General features: G+C 54.8%; 2 protein-coding genes across 7 annotated transcripts in view; both read left to right on the forward strand.

Annotated features, from left to right (window-relative positions):
• The window catches only part of TLN1 (talin 1), a 31764-nt gene extending 21033 nt beyond the window's left edge, over positions 1-10731 (forward strand). For both annotated transcript variants that reach the window (XM_042243264.2, XM_004004274.5), the window contains 23 exons: positions 86-247; positions 490-630; positions 720-901; positions 1100-1232; positions 1401-1502; positions 1586-1756; positions 1840-1989; positions 2097-2198; positions 2284-2403; positions 3132-3278; positions 3409-3575; positions 3665-3848; positions 3938-4063; positions 4162-4278; positions 7757-7942; positions 8067-8174; positions 8674-8779; positions 8966-9090; positions 9193-9318; positions 9427-9489; positions 9599-9781; positions 9934-10062; positions 10174-10731. In XM_042243264.2, the coding sequence (XP_042099198.1) occupies positions 86-247; positions 490-630; positions 720-901; positions 1100-1232; positions 1401-1502; positions 1586-1756; positions 1840-1989; positions 2097-2198; positions 2284-2403; positions 3132-3278; positions 3409-3575; positions 3665-3848; positions 3938-4063; positions 4162-4278; positions 7757-7942; positions 8067-8174; positions 8674-8779; positions 8966-9090; positions 9193-9318; positions 9427-9489; positions 9599-9781; positions 9934-10062; positions 10174-10299 (3156 nt within the window). In that variant the 3' untranslated portion in view covers positions 10300-10731. The remainder of the gene's footprint in view (positions 1-85; positions 248-489; positions 631-719; positions 902-1099; positions 1233-1400; positions 1503-1585; positions 1757-1839; positions 1990-2096; positions 2199-2283; positions 2404-3131; positions 3279-3408; positions 3576-3664; positions 3849-3937; positions 4064-4161; positions 4279-7756; positions 7943-8066; positions 8175-8673; positions 8780-8965; positions 9091-9192; positions 9319-9426; positions 9490-9598; positions 9782-9933; positions 10063-10173) is intronic.
• Positions 10732-16451: 5720 nt separating this feature from the next.
• TPM2 (tropomyosin 2) lies at positions 16452-23875 on the forward strand. 5 transcript variants are annotated; one of them, XR_006058632.1, is made up of 10 exons: positions 16452-16673; positions 17115-17240; positions 20154-20287; positions 20386-20503; positions 20598-20668; positions 21130-21205; positions 21385-21447; positions 21615-21684; positions 22643-23392; positions 23729-23875. XR_006058632.1 is itself a non-coding variant. In XM_004004277.4 (9 exons), the coding sequence occupies exons 1-9, from the start codon at positions 16560-16562 to the stop codon at positions 22723-22725; spliced, it is 855 nt and encodes a 284-aa protein (XP_004004326.1). In that variant the 5' UTR covers positions 16452-16559; the 3' UTR covers positions 22726-23875. The 5 variants fall into 5 exon arrangements, 4 of the variants coding, with proteins under 4 accessions (XP_004004326.1, XP_004004325.1, XP_004004324.1 ...); XM_004004277.4 differs by lacking the exon at positions 21130-21205 and adding an exon at positions 20808-20883 and having other exon boundaries at positions 22643-23875; XM_004004276.4 differs by lacking the exons at positions 21130-21205; positions 22643-23392 and adding an exon at positions 20808-20883.
• Positions 23876-23955: the final 80 nt, after the last annotated feature.

A 23955-nucleotide genomic window follows, 5' to 3' on the forward strand; every position in this document is an offset into this window, starting at 1 on the left:
ATCCCCCAAGCTGAAGGGGCTGCTCCCCGGTGTAGACACGGCCCTCCTGCCCTCACATGGCTCTTCCACATCTCTGCCTCCTCAGGTGCTCTCTGCAGCCACCATTGTGGCCAAACACACGTCTGCACTGTGTAACAGCTGCCGCCTAGCTTCTGCCCGAACCAGCAATCCCACCGCCAAGCGCCAGTTTGTACAATCAGCCAAGGAGGTGGCCAACAGCACGGCCAATCTTGTCAAGACCATCAAGGTTCCCAGTGTTTGAATTCTCAGCCTCTCCCTGACCTGTCCAGTCTTCTCTCCCCCGACCCCTACACCCCGTCATTCCCTGAGGCCTTTACCCAGTCCCACCTGCCTAAGCCCAAGGTCTTTCCTGTCTGCACTGGTCACCACCAGCCCTGCTTCGTGCCCTTTGAGCTCCGGAGGGAGACCTGGGCTTCACTGCCTTTGTCTACAGTCCATCCTGAGCTCCTCCTGTCACTCCCACTTCAGGCGCTGGATGGGGCCTTCACAGAGGAGAACCGTGCCCAGTGCCGAGCAGCAACAGCTCCTTTGCTGGAGGCTGTGGACAATCTGAGCGCCTTTGCATCCAACCCTGAGTTCTCCAGTGTTCCTGCCCAAATCAGCCCTGAGGTGAGGCAGGGTGAAGGCATGAACTGCTGGCCACCTCATCTTGTTTCCAGGAGTCTTGAGACTCACCCCTCGGCCTCCCCTCTCCCCAGGGCCGGGCTGCCATGGAGCCCATTGTGATCTCTGCCAAGACAATGTTGGAGAGTGCTGGGGGCCTCATCCAGACAGCCCGAGCCCTGGCGGTCAATCCGCGGGACCCACCACGCTGGTCCGTGCTGGCTGGCCACTCCCGTACTGTCTCGGACTCCATCAAGAAGCTGATTACAAGCATGAGGTAGGAGGCAGGGTGGAAAACCTTGTGCCTGGAGGATGCACATCCCTCTGACAGAACAGAGGGATGGGCACTGTGGTGCGGTGAGATGGGCCAGTGTTGGAGGGCAGCTGTGGTCCAAGATTCGGGGTTCAGGGAAAGGTGGGCCAGCCTTGTGCTCAAGAGGTGTACTTGATGTTGGAGACTGTGATGTGTCTGCAGGGACAAGGCTCCAGGGCAGTTGGAGTGTGAGACAGCCATTGCAGCTCTGAACAGCTGTCTGCGGGACCTTGACCAGGCTTCTCTGGCTGCGGTCAGCCAGCAGCTCGCTCCCCGTGAGGGGATCTCTCAGGAGGTAAGGGGAGGAGGGAGGGCAGGCTTAAGGAAGGTGGGGGATCTGGGAGTGAGCTCATAGACACATAGAGGGTATGGAACATGCTGGGTACTGGGTCAGTTGGGTGTGGAAGGAAGAGTGGGGTCCTGTGCAGGTCACAGTCAGGGCTAAAGTCCACTTCCTCCCCAGGCCTTGCACACCCAGATGCTCACTGCGGTGCAGGAAATCTCCCATCTTATCGAGCCACTGGCCAGCGCTGCCCGGGCTGAAGCCTCCCAGCTGGGACACAAGGTACCTGGGGCGACACATGGGCTTCGGTAGGCTGAACCAGGGTACCTGGCCAGGCTGACCCCCATCCTAACCCCTTGCCGCAGGTGTCCCAGATGGCCCAGTACTTTGAGCCACTCACTCTGGCTGCCGTGGGTGCTGCCTCCAAAACCCTGAGCCACCCACAGCAGATGGCGCTCCTGGACCAGACCAAAACCTTGGCTGAGTCTGCCCTGCAGCTGCTGTACACAGCCAAGGAAGCTGGCGGTAACCCCAAGGTACTGAGCTAAGGCGCTGCTACTATAGTAAGAGAAGCAGGAACCACTACTCCCTGCCCCAGCTCACTTGCTCTGCCCCACAGCAAGCAGCTCACACCCAGGAAGCCCTGGAGGAGGCTGTCCAGATGATGACAGAGGCCGTGGAGGACCTGACAACCACCCTCAACGAGGCAGCCAGTGCTGCCGGGGTCGTCGGTGGCATGGTGGACTCCATCACCCAGGCCATCAACCAGGTTGGAGTCTTGGGAAGTGTGTGGATGGAGGTGCCTGTGGACAGAGGTGCCTGTGGACCAGTGTCCCTGAGCCCAGTCTTTCCCCTTCTGCCATTCTCCCCCCTCAGCTAGATGAAGGACCAATGGGTGAACCAGAGGGTTCCTTCGTGGATTACCAGACCACCATGGTGCGGACAGCCAAGGCCATTGCTGTCACCGTTCAGGAGATGGTGAGATTGGGAGCATACAAGAGGCCTGCTCTTGGAGAGTTTGGACATTGAGTTTGGATATCAATTCACTTCCTCCTGTCACCAGGTAACCAAGTCAAACACCAGCCCTGAGGAGCTGGGCCCTCTCGCTAACCAGCTGACTAGTGACTATGGGCGTCTCGCCTCCCAGGCCAAGCCTGCAGCTGTGGCTGCTGAAAATGAAGAGGTAACTTCCCCTGCCCCTGACAGAAAACTCAAGGTGTGCCCCTTGTCCCATGATGTCAGCTCTGAGGCTGTCCCACCCTCGGCCACTCGGGTCTTTCATAGAAAGGGGAACTCATCCTCAGGGCTGCTCCATGAAAGAGTGATCAGGGCTCCATAAAGGGTGGGATCAAAGCCTCCATCACAGGGGTAAGGAGTAGCCCAGGGTCTAGAGATTGCCTGGGCTGCCACTATTTCTCCTGCTGGCCCTGATTGCCTGTGGCTGCTTCTCGGCTGTGCTGCAAGCCTTTCTTCCCTTCCTAGTTCTTCCATGATGCAAAGCCCTGAAGCGCTTCCTTCCCTAAGCTCCTGGCTTTCCAAGAAAGCAAGTAATTGGATCTTAACATGACACACCTAATCCCCAGCCCAAACCCCTCCACAGCCACACATGCCAAACTGTAAGCCGTGGCCTCTGCTTCAGATACCCCAGCATGAGGGCTTCTCCCCCTCCTCCTCGCTGTGCTTATTAGCACGGTCCTCACAGCTGGTGCCCACAGGCTAGTATTTTCCATGTGTGGGAGGAGACCTCCTGACTAAAGGCTGTGAAACAGGACAAGTTCTGTGCAGAGTACTTCTCACTACCTATTTAGTGCTCAGTGAGTGGTTTTTTAGGTCCTTAGTGCCTCCTCCAAGTGCAGTGGACATCCCCGAATCCTCTTGTAAAATCCATCTCCCTGTTTCATCTACTCACAGATAGGCGCCCACATCAAGCACCGGGTTCAGGAGCTGGGACACGGCTGCGCAGCTCTGGTCACCAAGGCAGGCGCTCTGCAGTGCAGTCCCAGTGACGCCTACACCAAGAAGGAGCTCATAGAGTGTGCCCGGAGAGTCTCTGAAAAGGTGACTGAGCCCGTCCCCATGGCCTGGGGGCTGCGCTCCTCAGCCCTTTCCTCTGTCCCTTCTCCTAGACCCAGGACCTATCCTCTTACGGGGGCCCTACCACAGTCACCACCTGACTCTCCTCCCGCAGGTCTCCCACGTGCTGGCTGCGCTCCAGGCTGGGAATCGTGGCACCCAGGCCTGCATCACAGCTGCCAGCGCCGTGTCTGGCATCATCGCCGACCTGGACACCACCATCATGTTCGCCACTGCCGGCACGCTCAACCGTGAGGGGGCTGAAACTTTCGCTGACCACCGGTGAGGAGGGAACTGGGCCTTGTGCTGTGGAGGGCCAGAGGGGTTGGGGGAGGCCTGAGAAGAGCTGACTGGGCTGGGCTGTCCCCTAGGGAGGGCATTCTGAAGACTGCCAAGGTGCTGGTGGAAGACACCAAGGTCCTGGTGCAGAATGCAGCTGGCAGCCAGGAGAAGTTGGCACAGGCAGCCCAGTCCTCCGTGGCCACCATCACCCGCCTTGCCGATGTGGTCAAGCTGGGTGCAGCCAGCCTGGGAGCTGAGGACCCAGAGACCCAGGTATCTGCCCCACACGCCTCACTCTGTCCAGAACCACTTCCTGATCCCCCTTTCCTCCCACAGACCAGAGCCTCTGCTCTCGCACACAGGTGGTGCTGATCAATGCAGTTAAAGATGTGGCCAAGGCCCTGGGAGACCTCATCAGTGCCACCAAGGCTGCAGCTGGCAAAGTCGGTGACGACCCTGCTGTGTGGCAGCTCAAGAACTCTGCCAAGGTGGGAGGAAAAGAGAAGCTCCCCAGGCGGGGAGTAGACCGGTGTGCTTCTGCCCGCCCCGTAAAATGATGCTGCCCTCCCTCCTCTGATGCCCACAGGTGATGGTAACCAATGTGACATCGCTGCTCAAGACCGTGAAGGCGGTGGAGGATGAGGCCACCAAAGGCACACGCGCCCTGGAGGCCACCACGGAGCATATTCGGCAGGAGCTGGCGGTGAGCCCGTCTGTCTGTGCAGCCGGGCCTGGGCTGGAGAGCGGGGTCTGGGTGGATTGTGAATGTGCGCCGCCCACACATGCACAAAGACGCTGACGCTCAGCCTCCTCCCCCGGCCAGACTTCCTGTGCATGCTGCGCTGTCTCCCCTTCCTCACCTGTTTCCTCCTTGGCGTTTGACACCTACCCTCTTCATCCCTGCCTCTACTCTCTGGCCTCTCAGTTGCCACATTCAGGGGTCACTTCTTAGCCTTCACCTTCTTCAGTCATTTCCAAAACAGCGGACCCCCTAACAAGCCTCTCTTTGAAAGCCTTTCTTCCTTTGGCCTTTGTGACACTCGCTTTTCTGTTGCCCCCCACATCTCCTCTATAGTTGCACTCACCTTCAACCAGATAAATCTTAGAGGCCTTCCTGAAACTGCACCGATCGCCTTCGTACTCCTCTTTGGCAGGTTCAACCCTCTCATCATTGTTCTCTGACAAGCAGACTTCCAGTTCTGCGCTTAGTCATTTTCAGCCTCCTGGTTGACCTTAGCACCGAGCCACAGTGCCTTCCCACCAGCTACTCTTCCTACTAAGCATGGCCACAGCCTGCCATTGCAGCAGGCTCCCTCCCCATCGCCTGTGACTTCACAGCCTCGCTCACAACCTGCAGGCCATCGCCAGGTCCTGTGCCGCCCTCCTCCAGTCTCTCCCTCTCCTTCCTTCCCTCCCAGCCCACAGGCAGCACTCCCCCTCACTGTGACTGCTGTGCCAGGTTTTGACCTGGTCTTCTTGCCTTCAGTCTTTGTCATTTTCATCTTTTTTTTTTTTTTTTTTTTTTTGACTTATTTTTTGGCTACGCTGGGTCTTCTTTGCTGCACGTGGGCCTTCTCCAGTTGTGGCGAGCCAGGGCTACCCTTCCTTGCGGTGCACAGGCTTCTCATTGCAGTGGCGTCTCTTGCTGTAGGGCACAGGCTCTAGGCATGTGGGCTTCGCTTATGCTCACTGCAGTGGCGTCTCTTGCTGTGGGGCACGGGCTCTAGGCATGTGGGCTTCGCTTATGCTCTCTGCAGTGGCGTCTCTTGCTGTGGGGCACAGGCTCTAGGCGCGTGGGCTTCGCTTATGCTCTCTGCAGTGGCGTGTCTTGCTGTGGGGCACGGGCTCTAGGCATGTGGGCTTCGCTTATGCTCACTGCAGTGGTGTCTCTTGCTGTGGGGCACAGGCTCTAGGCGCGTGGGCTTCGCTTATGCTCACTGCAGTGGCGTCTCTTGCTGTGGGGCACGGGCTCTAGGCATGTGGGCTTCGCTTATGCTCACTGCAGTGGCGTCTCTTGCTGTGGGGCACGGGCTCTAGGCGCGTGGGCTTCGCTTATGCTCTCTGCAGTGGCGTCTCTTGCTGTGGGGCACGGGCTCTAGGCATGTGGGCTTCGCTTATGCTCACTGCAGTGGCGTGTCTTGCTGTGGGGCACGGGCTCTAGGCGCGTGGGCTTCGCTTATGCTCACTGCAGTGGTGTCTCTTGCTGTGGGGCACAGGCTCTAGGCGCGTGGGCTTCGCTTATTCTCACTGCAGTGGCGTCTCTTGCTGTGGGGCACGGGCTCTAGGCGCGTGGGCTTCGCTTATGCTCTCTGCAGTGGCGTCTCTTGCTGTGGGGCACAGGCTCTAGGCATGTGGGCTTCGCTTATGCTCTCTGCAGTGGCGTGTCTTGCTGTGGGGCACGGGCTCTAGGCGCGTGGGCTTCGCTTATGCTCACTGCAGTGGCGTCTCTTGTGGGGCATGGGCTCTAGGCGCGTGGGCTTCGCTTATGCTCAGTAGTTGTGTGCACAGGCTTAGTTCCTCCCCCGCATATGGGATCTTCCCAGACCAGGGATCAAACCTGTGTTCCACTGGCAGGCAGATTCTTAACCACTGGACCACTGGGGCAGTCCCCATCTTTCTAACTTCTAAATTTATCTTTCTCATCCTCTGTTTTCACTTCTCCTCAGAGATGTTCAAATTGAAATTCCTTTCTACTTACCAAACTTGATCATTCATTCCCTCTTCTTTCCCATATCACTAAATAGCACCTTTCAGTAACTCAGTTCCTAAAGCCAAAAACTCCGTTTTAACATCTTTCTCTCATTGTTCCCCACATCTGAGCTCATCAGCAGTTCTTTTAGTGGCCCCTCCAAATAGACCTCAATTTCTCATTTCCCATCTCTGCTACCAGCACCTTGTCAAAACCATCATCAGGCCTTAGCTGTGTTTATGTGACAGCATCTGTGTAAACTCCCTGCTTCTCCACTTACCTCCCCCTCCCCAGTCAATCCTCTCAACACAGGATAATTTTTTGGGGGGTGGGGGGGCGCCTCACCATGCAGCTTGTGGGATCTTAGCTCTTCAATCAGGGATTCAACCCAGGGCCATGGCAGTGAAAGTGCTGAGTCCTAACCTCTGGACCGCCAGGGAATTCCCAGAATAATCTCTTAAAAATATAAATCAGGTTATGTCACTTCAGTGCTTACAATCCTCCAGTGACTGCCCTGGCATCTTTGGTAAAGTCCGCTCTCCACACCAGGGCCTTCCAGGCTCCAGGGCCCCTGCTGCCTTCCCCAGTCTCTCCTCACCCTTCTCTCCTCCGGGCCAGGGGCCAGGCCCCTGCAGTCTCAGCTCCACCCACTGCAGACCCTTGTTCTTACTCTTTACCAGTTTTTTGAACATCTGGCCCCTTCTGATCCTTCAGGCTTCAGCTTAAACATCCCCTCTGCCAGAAGCTTCCTTGACCACCTTTCTAAAAAAGAACTTCCTTTTTCTTTCTCATCACAGCACCCTTTTTCCCCTTCACAGTGTAGTTTCCCTGCTCATTCACCTATTTATCATTTGTACCCAAAACCAGAATGTAAGGTCCATGAGGACAGGACCTTGTCTAGCTTATTCCCCGCTGCACCCTCAGCACCTCACGTAGTCTCCCACCTAGCTGATCTTTAGTGGGATTGAATTTGTTGGGTGAACACATACAGCAAAATATTTTTATGACTTTTACATACTGTGTAAAATTCTAAGTTCCTTGTTCTGATATCCAAGGTCCCAACAGCCTTTTCTCTGCCATCCCTGTGCTCTAGAACATTTCTTAATACTCTCTCACACTTGACATCCTGGTTATTTGTGCTCTGCTACTATGTCAGTGCACTCCTGTTATCTGTATCCTTAAGACCCAGCTCCTTACCCACCTTCACCACTTGCCACATTAAGACTTCTCTTTAGGAATGAAAAGCCAGCACAAAGGTACTTGCTTAATTTCAAATACACTTTCCCCAATCACTTTAGTCAGAAATGAGGACCAACTGCCTTCTGTTGTATTAGCTGTGAACGTGTGAAAGTCTCCTAGCGCTGATCTACAGTAACTACTCAGTGGCTGCTTGTTGACTGAGTACGCAGATGAATGAACCAGTCACACAAGTGCTGCACCATCTCACAGCCTCCCTCACCGTGGAGTTTTTCTTCTTGCTCTACCCCAACAGGTCTTCTGCTCCCCAGAGCCACCTGCCAAGACCTCTACCCCTGAAGATTTCATCCGCATGACCAAGGGTATCACCATGGCAACCGCCAAGGCCGTTGCCGCTGGGAACTCCTGTCGCCAGGAGGATGTCATCGCCACAGCCAATCTGAGTCGCCGTGCTATTGCAGATATGCTCCGGGCTTGCAAGGTAGAAATCCCGGCGGTGAGGCAGGAGTGTAAGGCAGCTTGAGGGCAGCACATGGTAGGGGAGAACCTGCAGGGACTTGGGAGCTCTTTGGGATCCTAAGGCTAATGTATACTCTGTGCTACAGGAAGCCGCCTACCACCCGGAAGTGGCTCCAGACGTGCGGCTCCGAGCCCTACACTTTGGCCAGGAATGTGCCAATGGCTACCTGGAACTGCTGGACCACGTGCTGCTGGTAAGGCGGGAGGTGTCTGTTCCTCACAGCGGCCTCCCTGAATACACAGGCCTCAGGCCTGCACTCTAATCTTTGGTTCAGATCTCCTCCCCACCCCCCATCTGTTCCCCGAGTATGTTCTTGTTTCCACATCTCCCTTCCTCTGGAGCTCCATCAGTTTGAGCATCTTTGGTTCTCCTACTCACCTCCTCCTCTTTCTCTTGTCTCCTCTCTTCCCGCCTGCCCTCTCCCTCCTCTACCTCCTCATCTCTTCTTTCTTCTCATTTCATCCTTCTCCTGGCTCCTTGTCAGCTGGTGAGTGACACATAGCCTCACTGTCTTCACCATGCATGCAATGTGATGTCTGGCGTGCTCCTGGATAGACTGTGTACTGTTTCAGGCTGTGGTGTGGAGAGGCCTGGGGTAGGGGTGGCGGGAGGGGGCGGGCTCTCCCCTGTTTCAAGGGTCAAGGTAGAAGCTGAGATCTGATGCTCTCTGCCCCCTGCCCCCTCTTCCCCAGACCCTGCAGAAGCCAAGCCCAGAATTGAAGCAGCAATTGACAGTGCACTCAAAGCGTGTGGCTGGATCAGTCACTGAACTCATCCAGGCTGCTGAGGCCATGAAGGGTAAGGGGTGACCAGGGGCAGGGAGGGAAGGGAAACCCTTGTTCTGGGGAGAACTCTGCTTCAGGGAGGCTGCTCAGAGATGGCCTCTGCAGAGTCTTCACAGATGCCAGGGCCTGGTGACAGTAAGCACACTGCCCGGTGCTCCTGATCTCCCTTAGCCCCTTCCCTCCTTGCTTTGTCCACCAGGAACAGAATGGGTGGACCCAGAGGACCCCACAGTCATTGCTGAGAATGAACTCCTGGGAGCCGCGGCCGCCATTGAGGCTGCGGCCAAGAAGCTGGAGCAGCTGAAGCCCCGGGCCAAACCCAAGGTCAGCCCTGCTCCCTTCTTCTCCCCTCCGCTCAGAGTGTCTGCACCTTCAGCCTCCCCTTACCCTGCATCTCTCTCTGCCACTTCTGTCTCTTTTTTGCAGGAGGCGGACGAGTCCTTGAACTTTGAGGAGCAGATACTGGAAGCTGCCAAGTCCATCGCAGCAGCCACCAGTGCCCTGGTGAAGGCTGCCTCAGCTGCGCAGAGGGAACTGGTGGCCCAGGGGAAGGTAAGGACTTGAATACCAGCAGCTTTGCCTTCCACATGGCATGATGGTCTCCTCCGGGAGGCTCTCAGGAGGGCACAAGTCTCAGCAGACTCCTGCCCTCCTCCACAGGTGGGCGCCATTCCAGCCAACGCACTGGATGATGGACAGTGGTCCCAGGGCCTCATCTCTGCTGTGAGTGTACAACTGCCCCTGTGCCCCTCTGCACTTCAGGGACTTGAGAGGCTGGAGAGGGGATGGACCAGGGCAGGAGGCATGTTCTAACCTAATCTCCCTGCTTCAGGCCCGGATGGTGGCCGCGGCCACCAACAACCTGTGTGAGGCGGCCAATGCAGCTGTCCAAGGCCACGCCAGCCAGGAGAAGCTCATCTCATCGGCCAAGCAGGTCGCCGCCTCCACAGCCCAGCTCCTCGTAGCCTGCAAGGTCAAGGCCGACCAGGACTCTGAGGCAATGAAGAGGCTTCAGGTGAGGCCCCCTGGCCCATCTCATGTGCCTTGAGCTGAGCTGCTTTCAACTGTCACCCCTGACATGCTTTCTGCGAGGGAGATGGGGGCCTTGCTCAGCTGGGACCTTCCCAAGTTCTCATCTCACACTGCCTGCTCTCTCTCTCTGCCAAGGCTGCCGGCAACGCAGTGAAGCGAGCCTCAGACAACCTGGTGAAGGCAGCCCAGAAGGCTGCAGCCTTTGAAGAACAGGAGAATGAGACCGTGGTAGTGAAGGAGAAGATGGTCGGGGGCATTGCCCAGGTAAGCTCTGAGGGACATCAGCGGGGCAGTCACAGTGCCTACACTCGTTCCCACTCCCCCAGACCTTGATGCACATACTCACTGACTGAGTCCCTGATCTCTGTCCCTCAGATCATTGCCGCCCAGGAAGAGATGCTTCGGAAGGAACGAGAGCTGGAGGAGGCACGGAAGAAGCTGGCGCAGATCCGGCAGCAGCAGTACAAGTTCTTACCTTCAGAGCTTCGAGACGAGCACTAGGGCAGCCGCTTGTGTGTATCACAGACCCAGCCCAGAGACTGTGCCTCACTACCAAAGCCTCCTGGGCTGTCGGGCCCAGCCTGCCCAACCCCAGCACCCCCAAGTGCCTGCCAGACCCTGGGCCTGGTCCTGCCGCACGTTCCCTGGCCCTTCCCGGACTCCAAGTGCCTTCATGCCCTAGGGCCCCCTAAGTGCCTGCCCCTGCCCAGAATATTAACGTTCCCAGAGTATTATTAACGCTGCTGTACCTCAGTCTGAACCTGCCAGGGCCCCAGCCCGCTCCACCCTGCCAGCAGCTTCCAGCCAGTCCCCACAGCCTCCGCTCTACTCATCCTTTTTTATACTATCCACCCCCCACCCCCAACTACCTGTGGGGGCCGGGGGTGTAAGCCCCAAACAGGTCATGCTCCAATAAAGGTGATTCTGCCTGCAGCCTCAGCCTGGCTTCATGAGGAGATACCCGCCCCGAGGGCAGGCGGGGAGAGAATGGGATGGAGTACTGTGGCCCAGCTTGATGGGCTCAGAAGTCTGCCCCGAGGCCCCTTGCTCCCACTACACGCAGAGCCCCAAGTCATCCTAGTCAGGAAGCTGTCCCTGAGCAGGCATGCTGCTGCTGTCCCTTGCCTCTCCGGCCAGCGCCCACGCCACACCAAGTGTCATTCTTCTGTTCCTGGGACAGCAGCTGCCAGTGCTCTTTGTGGCTACCAGGGACACACTCTGTTCTTCATCACCACTCATGTGAACAAACCTAGTCCCTCACCAAGTCCGAATTTTCAAGAAGCAGCTTTGCTGAAACAAGCCTATGGATACAAGTATCTGAGCCTAAGAGAACTACAGCCAGATTTGGTTGAGGCAGTTAACAAGCCAAAAATCCAGCCTGAGGCTGCCTCAGGTAGGCTCAACTGTTGACTGGGTTGGGCACTTCCAGCCCCTCCCTGGCCTTGCTGCCACTCCTGCCCAGAACAGCACTAGAAGAGAAGCAACTGAAAAAGCCAGACCCAAGTGTGAGGCCGCATCATCAGCGGCCAGAGCTCCCCTAATGGCCAGGCGGGTGCTAGGAGCCGTGTGCCAGCTGCCCCACTCACCTGAAGGTTGAGTGGGGGAGGTGGGGATTGCCATGTGCTTCCACTTCCTCCCACATCTGCCCACATGGCCCATGCTGCCTGGACCACCTGGCAGCCCTCTCAGATCTGCCACTGTTTTCATGTATGATTCTTCAACCAGCCCTATTGCTCAGTATGTTACTTCCTTGATTCTCCCTCCAAGTAGAACACAAACACCACCCAATCTGCTGCTACTCTTGTCACCTCCTTAAAGGCATGACATCTTCTACTCCTACCCCATTAAAGTAGGTTTAATGTAGAATGACTTTGTCCTCCCCAGGGCAGCCCATCAGGGGAGGTGCCAGCTTCCTACTATCGCTCGTGTCACCTGTGATTAATTCATTCAATATTTACTAAGCCAGGCCCAGGCTAAGCACTGGAAAACAGATGTATTATCACCTCTCTGACGCAGACTGGCAACTGCAGTCCATGTGGCTCTGGCCCCCTAACCCCAGATTCCATGTCCTGGCATCGTTGAGGACCTTAGAGATCAAATCCCTTTTACCACTTCCCCAACAAGTGGTAGTCCAGACCGTTTGAACTCCAGCTATGAGCCCAGACAGCTGCTGACCCCTGCTACCACTTCCCTGCCATATCCTCAGGAACTGTGACCAATCACGTTCCTCTTGATACTGATGCCTCAGGGAGTCTTCTGGGGAGAGACTCAAATACCTATTAGACCAGCAGTTCTTACAATGCAGTTGACCCTCAGGCCTCTAGGGGTGCCCAGGATCCTTGCAGGGGTCCATAAGGTCAAGATTATTTTCATATGGGTTTCCCTGGTGGCTCAGTGGTGAAGAGTCTGCCGGCCAATACAGATGACACAGGTTCGAGCCCTGGTCAGGGAAGATACCACATGCTGCAGAGCACCTAAGCCCCTGTACCACAACGGTTAAGCCTGTGCCCTGGAGTCCACAAGCCACAGCCACTGAGCCCACACATCACAACTAATGAAGCCCATGCACCCGAGAGCCCACGCTCCACAACAGGAGAAGCCACTGACTGCAGTGAGCAGCCCACACACTGCAAGGAAGAGCAGCCCTCGCTCGCCACAGCTAAAGAAAAGCCACGCAGCAATGGAGACCCAGCACAGCCAAAAATAAATAGAAAAAAGACTACTTTCATAGTAATACTAAGACACTATTTTCCTTTTTCAGAGTGTCAGCATTTGCACTGACAGTGAAAGAACATTTGGCAGGTAAGCTGCCTTAGTGCAAATCAAGGCAGTAGCCCAAACTGCACTGTAGTCACTGTACGCTTCACCACCATCCACTAACTGTATGATACAAATGCTGGCTTCTTCCTGAAGAATGTCCTTGATGAAGCAGCAAAAATTATTCGTTTTGTTAAATCTTAGTCCTGTAGTAACAAGTGTTTCAATATTCCTTGTGATGAACTGGGGAGTGTGTGTAGAACTTTTCTGGTGCACACCAAAGTATGATGGTGTCTCAAGGAATGCACCTAGACAGTTCTTTGAGCTGAATTAGCTGCTTTTTTCATAGACCACATTTACCTGCAGGAATGACTGACAGACAAGCCATAGTTATCAGACTTGGGTAGCTGGCAGATTTTTTTCTCAAAAACAGAAAGTGTCACTTCAAGGAAAAACCTGCCAATACTTGTTGCCAATGATACAATTCAAGGTTTCAAGTGACAACTAAAATTTTAGAAAACTTGTATCTGCCACCATGAGCTTTAGGGCTTCCCCAAACTTAAAACAAGCTTTTCTGTTGAAACCATGACTTTTTAAATAATATATAATGAAATATGTTGACATTTGGAACACCTGCATAGCTCAGTGAATCATTTTCCAAATGACCAATGCATGCATGCTTACAAAATTATCCCTGAGTAAAAAAAAATGATCCAACCAAAGTCAATACAGACCAATGGATTTTACTGAAACATTGTACAGGAAGGTTATTGATATAGTCAGGTTCTTCCCTGCAGCTAACCTTTAAGAGAATAGTCAAGTGTTGATGTAGTATCAAAGAAGAATATCCACAACTGCCCCAAAAAAGCTACACATGCCATTGACACTTGAACAACATGGGTTGTTACGTTTGTATGGGGATCAATAGATATTTACAGTACTATATGATCAGTGGTTAGTTGAATCCAGGGATGCAGAATCATATATATGGAGGAAGCAAGCAGAGGGTTAAGTTACGGATTTTCAACTCCTCAGATCCCTGTCACATTCAAGGGTCAGTGAATTATATTCTTTTTTCCAACTACGTATCTGTGCGAGACTAGATTTTCTTCATAAAGAGTACTTCAAACAACCAGCACATAGCAACAGACAGAAAGCACAAGTAGGTTTTAAGAATCCAGCTGTCTATTATGGAAGATATTAAAGAGACTTGCAAAAATGTAAAACAACTGCCATGCTCTAATTTGGGGATGTGAATATATTTTTCATTAAAAGTATGTTAACACAGTAATGTGTAATGGGTTTGTTTTATTTTTAATGAATTAATAAACATTGAATTTTTTGTTTTAACATGATAAGTATTGTTAGATATAACCTACTCCAACAAAAGCTTTTTGAATCTTCAAACCCCACTCTCAATTTTTAAGAGTGTATAGGGTTCTAAAATGAAAAGGTTTGAGAATTGCCCCACTAGACCATGAGTTATCCACAAAGTATCTGCATGTATTCTGAACCTGGTGCACAAAAAATTCACCTGGCAAATGTTTATCAGTGCCAACTTTATGCCTGATGCTATGCTACAGTGGGCATTCAGAACTGAAACAGAGTCCCTTCTCTGGAGGGTTCACAGACTGGTGGAGAAGCAAACAGGTACAAGGACAGTACCCTTATACTTAAGGGGGACTATGATGAGAATGTTAGTTAGGAGCCTGCAGGAAAAACACGCACCCATGAGGTGGAGAGGGTGGGAAGGAGTCGATAGAGAAGGCTTCTCAGAAAAGCTGACACCTGGTCTGTCTTTACAGCCACCAGGAATCAGCCAAGGGAAGGGAGGGAGAACAGAATGCATCAAAGGTGGAAGCTTTAAGAAAAGTATGGTGATGTCCTGCTCCTGCACTGAGCTCAGTATGAGTGCTACACCAGTACAAGTCTGTGCACTGGGGGTGAGTCTGGAAGTGAAAGAAGGTCGGCTAGAGCTGAAGCAGGCAGGCGCCAAAGCAGAGGGCCTTGTATACCATATTAAGAGATGTGGATTCTTAACATTAAAAGAGGGAGACCTAAGGGAGGCATTGGCAAGGATTTTAGGGTCCCACTCGCATCAACTTTAAAAAAGATTTTTCTGTCAAGGAGAGTTGGGGAACCAGGAGCAAGACCACAACAGACTCAGGCAGGAGGTAATATAAGGAACTGCCCAAGGCAACCCCAGAGAAGTTTGAGAAGTCTTCCTTATCTGGAGGAAGTACCTCCTACAGGATTAAGGGGATGTGGGGAGTGAGGGACAGGGGAGCTATTAATGACTCCCCTGGATTTGACCCTGGCTACAGGGTGGCTAGAAGCGACTTTTTAAGAGTTTGGGGGAAACGGAGTCAGTTTTGTCCATATGTAGTAGCAGTCGGCTAAGCAGATCTATACATTTCCCTGCCCCCTACCTCCCCGCCCTGACCTCGCGCAAGCCGAGGACCCAGGATTCCCACGGTTTCCACCCCACCAGCAAAAGCCAGGCCTCCCACCCGCCTGCCCCTCGGGAACAAGGCTTCCTCCGCCTGGTCTCCCCTTCCCCCCTCCAAGGCAGCTCTCCACTTCCTCTCCAACCCCCCCCACCCCAACCCGAGGAAAAAAAGAAAACAAAAACAAACAGCTTCACGCCCGTGCCCCAGATTTCCCGACCCTGGGCCCCGGCTCCCAGAGCCGTTTGTGGCGCCCGCGGTCAGGGGGGACACCTCCCCCGCCCCTCAGCCCAGCAGCTCAGAACTCTTACCCTTGCCCCTGCCTTCCTCGCCCCAGCCTGGCCCCGCCTCCCCACGGGAAACATCCCAAAAAAGGGCAGAAAAGAAATTTCAGCGTCAAGTTGGCTCATAAGGGAAGAGAGGAGAGTCCGCCGGGAGAAGGGGAGGAGAAGGGAGGGCGGCCGGGGAAGCTAGGGGAAAACGGGGGTGGGTGGGGGTGAGCGGAGGACGGTGGGGGTGGGGGAGTCCCGAGGAGGGACGGGGAAGGGACCGTAGGGACGCGTCCCGGTGGAGGTGGGGATGGGGGTAGGGAAGGCGCAGCGTCCTGCCTGGCAGAAGCCACGTGGAAAATATGCGGGGCACGTGGGGGGCGGGGCGGGCGGGCGCGGAGCTGGGATCCGAGGCTGGTCGGCAGTAGAGGAGGGGCCCTGGCTCCGGGGGTAGGGGATGGAAGCGGGGAGCGAGGGGAAGAGAGGTCAGACCCGCCCTCGGGGGCAGCGAACCCGGCCTCGATCTGCACTGCGACCGGGCTTCTGGGCTCCCCTCCTGCCTCAGTTTCCCCAAGTCCCTGGCGAGACTCATCGCTTTCACTGCCGTGTCGGTAACGCAAAGCCAGAGTCTGGAACTCAGGGTAAACTGAGGCACTAAAGCGGCAGACGAGCCCCGCCTCCCAAGAGACATTTAATCCGAGGGGATTTACAGGAAACTTCTAAATTAAGGGCAGCGGCTGCTGCAGTTGAGGGGGGGACACTCTGCACTCTGCTCCTTGTGCCCGGGCAGCTGCCGTGAGCTCAAGCCCCGAAATAGCCCCAGGGGCCCCAGCCGCAGCTGCCACAGGGCCGCGCTGTCACTCAGGAGAAGTGCGGAGCCCCCAGCCCCAGGGTCCCCTCCCCTCCGCGGCGCTAGTTTTTCCAGCCGACTATCCATCTACTTTCCCTTCCGACGGCTGCGGGCGGGGTGGGGGTGGGATGGAGAGGGGTGGGATAGAGGGGAGAGGCGGGGCCCTGAGGGGGCGGTCCCGAGGGGGTGGGCGCAGGGGGTGGCCGCGCCCCCCGACCCTGCAGTTCTTCTGCCCCTACAAGGTTTGGGACGCAGTGGGGGAGGGTCTTGGCCCCCGGCTCCGCCCGGTCCCTCCCCGCCTTTTAGGCGCCCACGCGGCAGGGACATCCCAGTCCCGCTTGGTGCTCCTCGCCCGCCACCCGTGCGCCCAGTCCGCGAGGCCAGCCCAGTTCTCCCGGTCCGCACTGCCCACCGGCCGGCCCGTCCCCCACCGCAACCATGGACGCCATCAAGAAGAAGATGCAGATGTTAAAACTGGACAAGGAGAATGCCATCGACCGCGCAGAGCAGGCCGAGGCTGACAAGAAGCAAGCTGAGGACCGCTGCAAACAGGTGGGGGGGTCCCAGGCCCGGCGCAGCCCCCGCCCCACCCCACAATGAGGGCAGGGTCGGCCCTGCCCTATGCCCCCCAGCCACTGGCCTGCTCTCCAATGCTCTCTACCGTCCAGTGTGGGGGCTGCTGGGCCTTCACAGTACCCTGGAGGGTCTGTCACCGGAGCCACACTTCATTCCACCCACCTTAGCCTGGGGAGCCCCAGTCCCCAGATTTCCACTGCTGCCCTTGCAGAGCCATGATGGGCCTTCTCCTTGGGGCTGGGAACTTTCTCTCTACTCCCACCAGATCCCTACACACCCCTAGCTGCACTGTCCCCCACTGTCCTCGGATGTCCCTCCTCCTCCCTAACCGCCTCTAAATATCTCAGTAACCCCTCACACACCCCCCTGACTCTGGCCTGGGCCTGGGCCTGGCTGACTGAGGTTTTTCTCTCCCAGCTGGAAGAGGAGCAGCAGGCCCTCCAGAAGAAGCTAAAAGGGACGGAGGACGAGGTGGAAAAGTATTCTGAATCAGTGAAGGATGCCCAGGAGAAACTGGAGCAGGCTGAGAAGAAAGCCACTGACGTGAGTGTGGACCTGGGGGTGTGGGAGAATTAGTGCACTGGAAGGGATCCCAGATGGGGATGGAGGGGACCTTCTTCACCAGGACTAAAAGGGTTTCCTTGCAGGAACCCAGGCTAGAGCAAGCTGGCACAAATAATTCAAGACAGTGGGTAAATCAAAACCACTTACCACTGCCCCCAGAGGACATAGCATTACAATTCCATTGGGTTCCAGCTCTTAGAATGTACAGTGATCAAACAATGAGTCATCGTGGGGGTGGGTAGTACAAGAATTTACCCTCCACCTCAACTAATCCTCCAGTTGAAAATGCAGAGAAGACTGCAGCTACATTCTGGGGGTGTGGGCTGTGGGTGTAGGTGCTGTGGGCAGCGGGAGAGAAAACAAATCCAAAGATGGTCCCTGACTTGAGTTACACCCCTGGGGTCCATTAGAAATTCCCTGGCCTTGACCTCTGGCTCCAGTGGCCCTGCTGTGCACTAGGGCCCCAGCTCAGGTTCTGTCAGTCCCTTATTTACCCTCATTAAGCTGTCAGCCTTGAGACCATGCCAGGCCACAGAGCAGAGGGACAAGGCCACAAATGCCAGGGCAGCCACCTTGGCAAGTCCTGCTCACTCTGAGATTTCTCTGCCCACCCCACACCTCCTAACCAGACATCTCAACCTCCTGCCAGTCCCAACCCCCACCCTGAGGTAGGAGAATGGCCATAAGACTTTGGACTTGGTACTTTCTCTGCCTCCTGTTCCCTATTTGCCTTCCACCCAGGATTAAGTTTAAAATGAGGCTTCAACTTGGATGGATGGGGGGATTAGCATAAGCATGGTCTGAACATCCGAGATCAGAGATGACATTACTGTTTGTGTTGACCATTATCCATATTCCCCATCCCCCTCTGCCACCAAGGTTGGTTTCTCTGACCTCCAGTCTTTGGTTTTGGTTCTTCACCCGCCCTGGCACTTGGAAGGGAACTGACCTGCAGCTGCTGGTGAAGGCGACCCTGGGCATCTGACACTCTATAAATAACTGCAGCCCAGTGCAGCTGGAGGCAGGCCTGGAAACCCAAGGAGCTGGGTGGGGGCTGAAGAGGAGGAGGGGAGGACAGGGACAGAGCTGGGGAAGCGGGGCAGCAGAGTAGGGAGGGAGTAGAGAGGAAGCACTGCCCAGACTTGTTGTATGACCTTGAACACAGCACTTAACTCACGCACTGCCTCAGTCTCTCCTCCTTCTCTTGCTTCCCGTTTGTGCAGTGAGGACAGCACTGTCTGTCCCGTGGTTAATAGAGCAGCATCCATAACTGGGAAAAACTTGAGAAGCACAAAACGGCAAAAGTCAGTCCTGTGATGCAGGCCCCAGGACTTCCCAGGTTCTCTAGAGTCACTTGTTACCCTATGAGCATGAAGAGAGGTTCCCTTTTACAGAGTCTCACCTCTCTCCAGACCTCCAGGATTCCTGAGTCATTCTTCCCAACCCCCAGTGCGGTCCCCAGAACCCTTCCACGTGGAGTCACCCAGCCCTGCGCCCAGGATGGGTTCCTGTCACTAGGTGGCCTTCAGCACCTGGAGTGTACAGGCAACACTGCTTTCTACACATGGTGCTGTTTCCCCTGTCCTACCCCCAGCACTGCCCCCTGTCTCTCCCCTCTCAGTCTCTTCTTCCCCTGCACTGGTCCCTTCTCCTTTCCAGTCCTGAACCTCAGGGTCTCTGTGTTTTGTCTTTGAGGGAGAGACAAGGGATGAGCTAATGTTTATGGGATGGGGACTCTGCAGGCAAATGCTCAAGTGCTTTGTGTGTGTTATTTTACTATTTCCCAAGATTGCTTATCATCAGAATCCCTGAGTGAATGAGTGATACTTGCTCAGTCATGTCTGACTCTGCAACCCCCTGCCAGGCTCCTCAGAATCCCGTGAAAGCTTAAAAAAGAAAAAAAAAAAAAAGAAGAAGAATTTCCAAGCCCCTGCCCTGGAGATCTCAGTTCAGTGGCTCCAGCATGGAGCTAAAGAACCTGGATTTTTGTTTGTTTGTTTTACCTCCCCGATGGTCTGTTATTAATCCAGCATTAGAAGCACTGTATTATCTCAGAACATTCTACAAAGGAAGAACCAAGGCTTAGAGAAACTAAATAAGTTACCCAAGGTCACACAAGTAGCTCAAAGACAGCAGTCTCACTCAGAGTGGATGCTCTTAACACCAAATTGCACTGCTTCTCTGCTTTGCCTTTTTGGGATCTTTCTTGCTCTGTCCTCTTTTTCTAAAGGTATCATCCCTTTCTATGGACCATCTCCAAAACCTCCATGATTTTGCCTCTGTATTGCAGGATCAGTGGCAGATCTGCCACTCACACTGCGCTTGCACTGCCCCCACTTGCATCCAGCGCTGGCAGAGAGCCTCTTGCTACAGCCGTGGGTCCCTTAGCCTGGCTTGCCGCCTAAGCCTCCTGCTATGAGTCTGCCTGGCCGCCAATGACATCACAGAGCTTGATTCTGTGATTGGCGGATTTTCGCAGCACTGTGGCCTGGTTGGCCTGATTCTTTCCCACCCCTTGCCTGAACCAGACTCCGCCAAGGAGTCAGGGCTACCTCAGACCTGATCCCAGCAGTAGGAGTGCTCTCAGACAGGACGGGGTGGGGGGGTGGGGGTAGCGGGGGGATTTGTGTGCAGATATCCACTGGAGACTCTGCACAGTGCTAGAAGAGGCCCCGCAGCAGGGGAATGGAGCTTGTCCAAGAGTGCATGTTTTGGGCTGGAACACAGAATCTGCGAAGAAGATGGTTTAGTGAAAAAAAAAAAAAGGTTGAATGTCTGGAGGCCAGAAAGCTTAGCTTTGTTCTGACAAGCATCTTAACCATCCTCTGATGCCTCTTTGATCCTCATCCAAGGCAGACACAGCCGTTCTGACCTCTGACCTTTGACTCACAGGCTGAGGCAGATGTGGCCTCCCTGAACCGCCGCATTCAGCTGGTAGAGGAGGAGCTGGACCGGGCACAGGAGCGTCTGGCTACAGCCCTGCAGAAGCTGGAGGAGGCTGAGAAGGCAGCTGATGAGAGCGAGAGGTGGGCAGAGGGTTCCTCAGAGGATGGGGCGGGGAGGGAGCCGGGAGCCTGTCCCTGCTGGGCCTAACCCCACCCCCACCACTCGCCCTGCCTCTCAGAGGAATGAAGGTCATCGAAAACCGAGCTATGAAGGATGAGGAAAAGATGGAGCTGCAGGAGATGCAGCTGAAGGAGGCCAAGCACATCGCCGAGGATTCAGACCGCAAATATGAGGAGGTGAGAGCCCTGCTCCACTTTGTTCTCATACCTGAACCCCAGGCACCCCCAATCATTCACCATGAATCTCCTCCTCGCTCTCCCATCCCCACAGGTGGCCAGGAAGCTGGTGATCCTGGAAGGAGAGCTGGAGCGCTCAGAAGAGAGAGCTGAGGTGGCTGAGAGGTAAGGACACCCCAGGGTAGCAAGTGAACCTCGGCCTGAGCCCATGGCTGTGGGGCACTCTGTGCAGTGGGGAGGTGCTTCCCCAGGCAGGGGACCCCAGGGACAGGTCCTGCCTCTGACCCCTACCTGCTGCCCCCAGCCGAGCCAGGCAGCTGGAGGAGGAGCTTCGAACCATGGATCAGGCCCTCAAGTCCCTGATGGCCTCAGAGGAGGAGGTAGTCACCTCTCTGGACCTTTCTGGCCAATGGCACCTTCTCTCAGCTCACCTTCCCCTCCACCTCAGGCTGCCCTCTCTCAACCTGCTGGGGGTCGGGAGGGGCCTGGGGCTTCCAGTCTCCGGCTGCTGTCACTCTCACAACTTTGCTCTTCTCTTCTCTCCTCCACCCCGTCCCCACTGTGCCACCTCCACTGTCTCCCCCACTGTGCCCTCACATCCCACCCTGCCACACACCCCCCTGCAGTAAATGTGGGGACCTAGAGGAGGAGCTGAAAATTGTTACCAACAACTTGAAATCCCTGGAAGCCCAAGCGGACAAGGTAGAGGGGGGCAGAGGGGCAGTGAGGATGGGTTCCTTCAGGGAGGGAGGCGATGGGCCCAGGCAGGGCGGGGTGCAGTGTTTGATGGAGACAAAATCAGGAGTAGCCTGTGGGGCTCCGTGAAGAAATGAAGGTTTTGTGGGGGTGGTGAACTGATGACCTGTGTCTGTCCCTAAAAGTATTCCACCAAAGAAGATAAATATGAAGAGGAGATCAAACTGCTGGAGGAGAAGCTAAAGGAGGTGAGAGTCCTTCCAGTCCGAATGACCCTCAAGCCCCACAGTCCCTACCAGAGACCTCCTGAGGCAGGGAATTAGGAATGGGGGCAGAACAGAAGGTTGACTTAAGTGATAGTGTCTGGGAGGGCCTAAATTTTTGTTATTTTTCCCCATCTTGCCTTTACACCCAGGCTGAGACCCGAGCAGAGTTTGCTGAAAGGTCGGTGGCAAAGTTGGAGAAAACCATCGATGACCTGGAAGGTAAAAAGGATATTCCTCTGTACCCCCGAGACTTTTGAAATAGATCTGTACGACGCATGACTTATCTTCCTATCCCATGAGACTTGCCAGCGGTAAATTAGGACTGGGTCCCCTAGGACTCCACAGGTTTTGGCAGTCTCTGCCTCCCGTCCAAGTAGATAGATGATGTAGCCCCATCAACCCCAGTGCTTCGCAAACTTGAGAATCCCCTCAGAGAGTTTTTAAAAATACAAATTCCTGGGTCCTGCTCTGAAGTGAATGCTGACTTTGGACTGAATCTGTGTCTAACAAGCGCCCTGACAATGCAGATGCTGCTGGTCCTCAGACCAGACTCTGAGTAGCACTGATCTGATAACACTGTCTCCAAGTACAGCACCCTCTTTATTAAATAGAGAGCTGTTTGCTTTAATATCTAGGTTTTCATGAAAACATTAATGGAAAATACTATTCTAAGCTAGATTTGACGAAAACAAATATCCAGGTATTTGCTAGTCTGTAGCTACTTCTCACTCTTATCAACAACGTTGTGCCTAAAACTGTCTTTCCCTTTTATTTTACTTTCATAACTCCCACATCTCTTGCTTCCAGCCCTCTAGGCAAGCCTCAATTTTCTCTCCAACTTTAGACCTTTCTAGCTTGAGTGTCCTCCCCTTGCAGCAAGCACTTCTGCTTGGGCAAACCACTGTGCCCCCACGCCCCTGGGGGGAGGCAGGAGCTCCTTGGGGAAGCACCAACTTGGGGTACAGAGAAGGATAAAAGACATAGGGGTACAGAGAGGAGATGAGGGGCCCCTGATGGCTGTCCAGCCTGTTCTCTGGCCTGTCTCCCTCATTCCATCTTCATCCACCTCTCTCTGATTCTTGTTCTCTCTATTACCCTCTCTCCTTCCACTCCTCTTTCCCTCCATTCCTTCTCCCCACACTCCCACCTGGCCCCCCTCTCCTGGACCCCCCACCAGATGAAGTCTATGCACAGAAGATGAAGTACAAGGCCATCAGTGAGGAGCTGGACAACGCGCTCAATGACATCACCTCCCTCTGAGCCCCTTACCAGCGTGGCCCTCGGCCCCTCTCTCTTCTCCTTTCCATTTTCTCTATGGGAAGCAGGGCCAGCAGGAGGAGCAGAAATTGCCGACACTGCACAGCCAGGCTGGGTGCAGCCTAGGAGAGCCCCCGCCACATCCGCTGCCCATCCTGGCACTTGCTTCATCCTTCTATATCCATCCACTCCTCCCTCTACCCGCCGGCCTCCACCACTCTCTGCTGCTTAATAAACTCCATCTGGTCTCCATGCTGTTTTCCTGCCCTCTAAAGAGCACTGCCATCACCCCCACAGAGCACTGGTTCACTGCTGAGACCCCGGCTCCTATGGGCACCCCTAATCTTGTGACTCCCTCCCCCACTGAGCTCACCCCCAGGACACTGAGGCCCACCCCAGAACCCCCTCTGCATGACTCTCTGCCGCATGTGGGCACGTATGACTGTGTCATTCACCACAGGCCCTCTGGTGCCTCTGAGATACACGCCCTTCTGCAAACCCAGGCATGTCACTGCCCTTGGAGCGCTCAGCTGAGATTCCAGGATATAAAGGAATGACTGGAAGGGGAGTGGGCTGGTAAGGTGTAGGGGAGGGGTGCAAGGTTGTTAAAGGTCCAGGATGACGTTTGGAATGACACTGGATGCCAGCAACGTAGGGGCTTTCGCTGCAGGTCTGTTTTCTGCCTCGAGTTTGTCTATCTGTCTGACACTCCCTTTCCTGGCTCAGTCTTTGTCTTTCCTCCTGTTTCCAACTCTCTTGAACCTTCTAAAGAAGGAGGGTAAATTAGTTTATGACTTGAGCCTTCCCATACACCTCCATGGCCCTGAAGCCTTGAGTGAGGCATCCCTGTCTTGGTCAGTCTATCTGTCTGTCCCACCCAAGGGGTCCTCAGATCCTTGAATGTTTGTGTCTTTGTATGCCTCCAACCCACTCCGTGTCTGTTTGTTACACCCCCTGTCCATGCCTCCCCACCCCACCCCTGCTCACGGGTTGCTTCCCCTCACAGAGACCTTGGCCAGTGCCAAGGAGGAGAACGTGGAGATCCACCAGACCCTCGACCAGACACTGCTGGAGCTCAACAACCTCTGAGGGCTGGCCCTGCCCCCAGCCAGGCTAGCTGCCACCCCAACCAATAAAACGGATGTTACCAGCATTATGGGGCCCGTTAAGCCTTTCTTGGGTATTGGCAGTGGTGGTGGTGGTAATTTTCCAAAGTGGAGAAGGCAGAGAGGA

The sequence above is a fragment of the Ovis aries genome, chromosome 2, assembly GCF_016772045.2.
Source record: "Ovis aries strain OAR_USU_Benz2616 breed Rambouillet chromosome 2, ARS-UI_Ramb_v3.0, whole genome shotgun sequence".
NCBI classification, from domain to species: domain Eukaryota; kingdom Metazoa; phylum Chordata; class Mammalia; order Artiodactyla; family Bovidae; genus Ovis; species Ovis aries.